At 38.5% G+C, this 6,185-nt stretch overlaps 1 protein-coding gene across 1 annotated transcript; it reads left to right on the plus strand.

The window, feature by feature from the left end:
* Positions 1-142: 142 nt before the first annotated feature.
* Positions 143-5,569, plus strand: LOC139455227 (transmembrane protein 199-like). The gene is made up of 6 exons (XM_071236773.1): positions 143-365; positions 630-706; positions 1,244-1,336; positions 1,833-1,872; positions 2,849-2,967; positions 3,235-5,569. The coding sequence occupies exons 1-6, from the start codon at positions 143-145 to the stop codon at positions 3,313-3,315; spliced, it is 633 nt and encodes a 210-aa protein (XP_071092874.1). The 3' UTR covers positions 3,316-5,569.
* Positions 5,570-6,185: the final 616 nt, after the last annotated feature.

Raw genomic sequence — 6,185 nt, forward strand, 5'->3', positions numbered from 1 at the left:
TAGTTTGGAACTGCGTTATAGGGTATTTTAATTTCTTTGATAGTTTAGGAAACTGTAATCGCTTATTGCATTAGGTTTGAGCATATTTACGCATTTTGAGAAATCTAAACTTTGTATGTTATAAAAAACACCCCCCCTTTATATGGACCCGTCCCATATGACGTCATTTCCCAAAATGGAGGGGATAGAGTCAGCGGAACTAGAAGTACAGCATACAAACTATTTACGCAAACGTATTGGTGACGTCCTGAGTCTTGACAAATCCAGTAAACACTTAAAGTCAGAGCTAGAAAGCTTTTGCGATGAGAAAAGAGAACGAATACCCTTTCGTTTGGTCAAGATTGTATATGAACACTTGAATGAAGGTGCGTGATGGGGTGTTTTAATCATGGGAGATAACTCTCACATTTGTTACCAGTCATGGGGATATATTGCACAGAGGAACTTCTGAATTAATTTCTTCGTAATAGAAACGTTATGATTGTTTTAGTGTTTACCAATGTACACGATGCACGATGGAAAGGTTTCAATTTGGTAATGTTTCAATTGGAAAAAAAGAGAAACATGTTTTTTATTGGAAAATCTTGTTTTATGTCGCCAATCCAATGTAAATCGATTATCTTGTTTAGGAGGAGAAAAAATTTACCTTCACGAGCTTTTGCAAGGTAGTGAAGTGATCCTTCCAACAGTCAAGTTGCCACCAAGGGTAAGTAAACACTGACAAATCCATTTGTCAAATATTGCCATGTTAATAATAATTCAGATACTATTGTTGGCAATCCAAATCGACCATCCTCTGAAAAGTAATTACACTGTTGGACATTTCAGTACTTAATGTTCATGTTTAGGCTCTAAAATAAAGGTATATGGCTAAAATATGCAAGTACACAGAAGACAAGAATTTTGGTTCGCACTTTTGTACTGGCTTGACTATAGGACACCGTTGCGACTCTCAACTATTTTGTACCCATTCAGTGGCAAGTTGAACTAGATTATTACAGGTGTTGCATAAATAACTGCAGAGAATAATTAAATACGTCTGTCCTGCTCCTGGAGGAGATGACCGTCCCTCAGTCTCGTGACATTTGGACGCTTGTAATTAGTACTCTGTGTAAAATGGAGATGTGTGTAATAAGGTTTGTTTGTTTTCCCCGAGATCTTCACAGGTCGTGTAATTAGGTTTTTCATTTAGTGGTACAAATCCTATTTCCTCACTTAATGCCCATTTTTTTCTCTCTTCAAGAATCCAGAACTTGAGGCACGGGTACTGAAGCTGAAAGCTGAACAGGCTAACCGAGACTACAGACAAATGACCCGGAATATTGACAGACAGCAGGTAGATGTAATAGAGGCATCATCGATCATCAAGTGTTTTAAATTTACATTCTAACAAAATAATAATAACAACCACAACAAAAACAATAATTGATTTATTGCGCCTAATATCCAATCATTGCTTCTACATATTAACATGATATGTATTTATATACGCTGAAACAAATTGATTTGAATTTGAATGACATGATGCTAAAAATAGACATTCAATAAAATTACACTGTTCTTACTGTGGTGAAACAAGCGGTGATACCACCAATTACTCAAATCTCAAGCAGCATGAGGATTTCCTTCTCCTGTCTTGGTACTCTGGAAAACATCCTTTCCTGCTGAAAATTAATTTCTAACAGTCTCCTGATTTGCTTAATATATTGAGGGCTTGCTCGGATGAGGCTGTGATATTTCAGGTAGATTGTATGTGTAATACACATGATTTAACATAACATGGTTTTCTGGAACCTAGTGTAATTATTTCATTTCAATATTCATACGTTTAGTTTCAGGGTGGTCAGCTGGATCTGAATGTTGGACAGGAAGGCAAGTATTTATAACACTTAACAGACAGCTGTTGTGATTGGTCCTTAACATTGTAATATCCTTCCTAGTAAGATATACACCCCCATGGAGATTCCATGTAACCATGGTAACCCATATTTGTTATCATCAGGTCCCAACAGAGTGAATTGTGGCTCAAACTACAACCACTGGTTTGCCGGGCCAAGTCTTGATTATTTAGACTGCTGTTACCATGGTTACTCTCTTGTTCAAACAAAATATCTTGCGTAAATGTAAGCTGCTTATAGTACGATTCTCAAATCAATTGAGTGACTCACACTCTTGAGAATTTGAGATACATTGACAATCAGAATCTAGTTCTGGCTCACATCAATCTCATTAAAATCAGATCCTAGTTCTCGCTGCCCCTAAACAAAGATCTGAGGACATCTCATTACGGGTCAATATGACAACAATGTATGGATAACAACTTCTTCATCATAGCAACACTTTGGTATAGATCCTTACACTCAAGCAAGCCTGAATGATGAACATGTTACAGAATATATATAGTAGGTGGAGGATTAACTGTAATAACAATTGCATACATGAGAGATTAACATGAGTAGGAACATCATAGGGATGATATTGTAACAACATGATGGACTAGGAACACACGATCATGTAGCCAATTGAACAGGAAGACAATTAAACCCAATTAAATATACATAGGCAGGGAGATTGGAAAGACTGTTGCTTAATGGGCTCATCGTTGGCAGATGGGTTGAAGTAGCTGTGATCTCTGTTGATTGATGGCTTGTGATGGTGAATCTGGAATCCTGCTAGTTTTCTCTTCGTGAATTTGTAGATTAATACCGAAGCGTTGCCTGACAAGGATCTATGCTGAAATGTTGCTATTACAGTATAACAAGGCTGTTGTTGTCAACAAATAGTGTCTACTTTGTCATCCGTCAACTTCCAAGAAATGCCTATCCAACAATCTATTGTCTGCTTGCAGTGAAAGCGTTAAATCGCCACCTGGTGGCTGTCTTCAACTTCCTGGTGACTGTGGGAGGAGCGTTTGCCTTTGGCTACAAGGCCTCGGAGTACGCCTTCGGACCCAACTTCTTTCCCATGGTAGGCAAACAATGACACAGAAGAGTACAAGTGTAAAAACTTCCTCATATTCACTCACACACTTTCTAAAGCTGATTTTTCATGTATCATGTAATCATGTAATGCAGTTCAATTCTCTGTCAACCCCAACTCACTCACCGCACTCGCCGCACAGTGCTGCAAAAACAAGACACAAACTATCAAACACTAATTAAACAGGAACAGCCTTGATCTTGATTGTGGTTGTTGCCATGGTTACTTTTATTCAGATGTTTTCCTCTGTTTCAGCAAATGATGATTGGGCTGATATTCGGGACAGTAGTGTTTTTTGCAGACCTGTACTTCCTGGTGAAGTATTCTGCAGAGTGAGGGACAGGTTGTGATGGGACTTCTTGTATAGATATAGATATATATGTCCCTGCTCAGTGAGTGTTTACTTCAGACAATATGAACAAATGTTATTAGTTATGATTTTGCTGCAAAAAATACTGAAATGTATGTATGGTCTGGATACAGATTCGGATTAATATTCTATTCTATTTATATTATATTTATGAATTTCCTCTTATGCTTTAATGACTGAAGCACAGTCAGTTACAACAACAACAGCAACAGGGATCTGTCTAGACCTGCTCAGATGCAAGTCGGATGCAAATATCAGTACAGATTCCCGAATTGAAATTTAAAAATACAAATTCATGTTGATACATAGTAGTCAACTTTATGTAGAGATATTCTGAATGTGTAGGTGGAGAGTGAATGTGTCTGCTATTTTGGAGATGTTGTCAAATAGTTTTTGATATAGACATCATTGCAATGTTAAAATACTATGTTAAAACTCCTCTGAAATTTAGGAAATCCCAATTTTGAACAAAATAACATTTTTTCCCACTTTGTCCACAAAACTGGGGTGCAGGGGACAAGGTCTGGGGTTCGATCCCCGGCCGCGTCACACCAAAAGACGTTAAAAGATGCCTGGCGCTCTGTATTAAGAGGCTAAAACAAGGACTGATCGGCACGTAGTCAGCCTACTGTGTCTGAGTGGGGTATTCATGTTAAACTGTGGCATGGTATCTCAGTGAGCTAGCACTATAGATCAGCATCAGTCTGGACTAGTAAAAGCAGCCAGCTACCCGTGCACGCACACACATGCATGTCGCTATGTAAGTGCAATAATCTTGAAGGCAACGTTAAACCCCTTTTCAACTCTACTCACCTCACCTCATGATCAGTGATCATGATATTGATCACTGGTTTGTCTGGTCCAGACTCGATTATTTACCGACCTCCGTTATATAGCTGGAATATTGCTGAGTGCAAAAAAACAACAAAAAACAGGGCCTAGTGCAGGTGCAGACACTGTCACTTTCATCAAGAGAAGCCGAAAGATGACGTAGATAGCTAGATACAGCAACTGTCATCCGTACAGATGGCAAAACAAGTAACCATGACAACAATGAAGATTAAAAGTAGACTAGGTGGAAGACCCTCTTCAATCATTTTCTAGTTCCTCGCTGGTGGACATTGATTTTGGTTTTTGTCTTTGATTATTATAATATCCGTGTACATGTGGAAGTGGGGCGGTTGGGTAGCCTAGTGGTTAAAGCGTTCGCTCGTTTCGCCGAAGACCCAGGTTCGATTCCCGACATGGGTACAATGTGTGAAGCCCATTTCTAGTGTCCCCCACCGTGATATTGCTGGAATATTGCTAAAAGCGGCGTAAAATCAAACTCACTCACTTACTCACTCACATATGGAAGTAAGGAATCCACTGTCACCGGAACAACCTGACCAAATTTGGAAAGGATGGTGAATGTAGGTCTCCCTAATGTACTGTTTTCAGACCACTTGACGGTTGAGTGTTTGTAGCATGAAATATAGAGTAATTATTGTAAATTCTATTTATTTCGGGATGAGTGCTGGGTTGAATGCATATTTACTCATGGTTAAGAAAGATCAAATATTCAGTCATTATTTCATGTGTATTTGAGCGATGATGTGGCACATATCTCAATATTTAGTTTGTGGTGTTTTTGTGAATTTGCCATGTGCCAATGTCAATGAATCAAGATTAGAGGTAAGGTAAAGATCCTGTTGTTATGTAATATATATAGTTAACATTACTGATTGGGTATGAATCGATATGTGTGGTGTACATTCGCAAGACATTTGTGAATCATAATGCCCCTTACCTGTGTGTGTGCGTGCATGTGTGCGTGTTGGTAATTTAGGCTGTCCAGCTCAATATTCGCAAACAATATATTGATAAAAGGTCTGCTTTTGTACATTCATTGCCTCTTTTGTATTTCGCACAGTGAAGCTGGATGAACGTGGTGATGTTTGTGTTGTGCTATTTGAGAGATCTGAGAGAGCTGAATGAGTCTTGGTGACATGTCCTAAGGCAACAAAGTTTTGTACCTTATTCAGGGTTTTACAAATAGAACCACCTCAATGTTGTATATTTAATGGCATTTATCAGCTGCTTTGTTGAAACCTGGTATTTTACTTCCATTAGTGAGATGGAATCTGACCATTTTTATTTCATATTTTGAGTATAATTCAATCTCATTAAAATCAGATCTTAGTTCTCGCTACCGCTAAACAAAGATCTGAGGTCATCCCATCAGGGGTCATGTCAGAACAACCTTTCATCCGACCAATCAGAGCGTCGCTTCCCAGATCATGAAAGTGACAGTCGGAATGTGATTTCTTATCATGCAGCCTCTAAAACTTTAAAACAGGGTATTCCGAACTAAAGTTTCAGGCTTAACAACTGAATATGGGCTTAACGACTGAATCTATACAATCTGGACCATATATTAGCCATTCGGGAATGTTCTTTTGTTCATATTTCCAAATTTTAAGCAAGAATCTGTCAAAATATGTTTCGAAGTGTAGTCGCCAATTTGCAATTAGTGCCGTAAAGCACGATAAAGCTGCCTTTTGATTGGCTAATGTCGACTTCTTGTCAGTAATTCCATTGGTCGGTCAGAGTTTGCAAAAGGTCGGTCTGACGTGACCCATAATGGGATGTCCTCAGATCTTTGTTTAGCGGCAGTGAGAACTAAGATCTGATTTCAGTGAGATTGGGGTATAATCATTCAGGATATTATTTTGAATAACTCTGAGGGTATTTGTTGAATGTTTGGTTGGTTTAAGGCCAAACAAGCTGATGAGGAAGAAGCCAATGAAGTGATGTTTTTTTGTTTTTTTTCAAGGTGACACATTCCATGTGATAA

Source organism: Haliotis cracherodii, unplaced genomic scaffold (assembly GCF_022045235.1).
Source record: "Haliotis cracherodii isolate W230 unplaced genomic scaffold, xgHalCrac1.p SCAF_11, whole genome shotgun sequence".
Classification (NCBI taxonomy): domain Eukaryota; kingdom Metazoa; phylum Mollusca; class Gastropoda; order Lepetellida; family Haliotidae; genus Haliotis; species Haliotis cracherodii.

What these genes read in the sequence shown, in the direction of transcription:
- LOC139455227 (XM_071236773.1), top strand. Translation starts at nt 143, where the DNA reads ATGGACCCGTCCCATATGACGTCATTTCCCAAAATGGAGGGGATAGAG. An exon ending in GGAATATTGACAGACAGCAG is followed by an intron (nt 1,337 to 1,832) that starts GTAGATGTAATA and finishes TCATACGTTTAG; the next exon opens with TTTCAGGGTGGTCAGCTGGA. An exon ending in TCTGAATGTTGGACAGGAAG is followed by an intron (nt 1,873 to 2,848) that starts GCAAGTATTTAT and finishes GTCTGCTTGCAG; the next exon opens with TGAAAGCGTTAAATCGCCAC.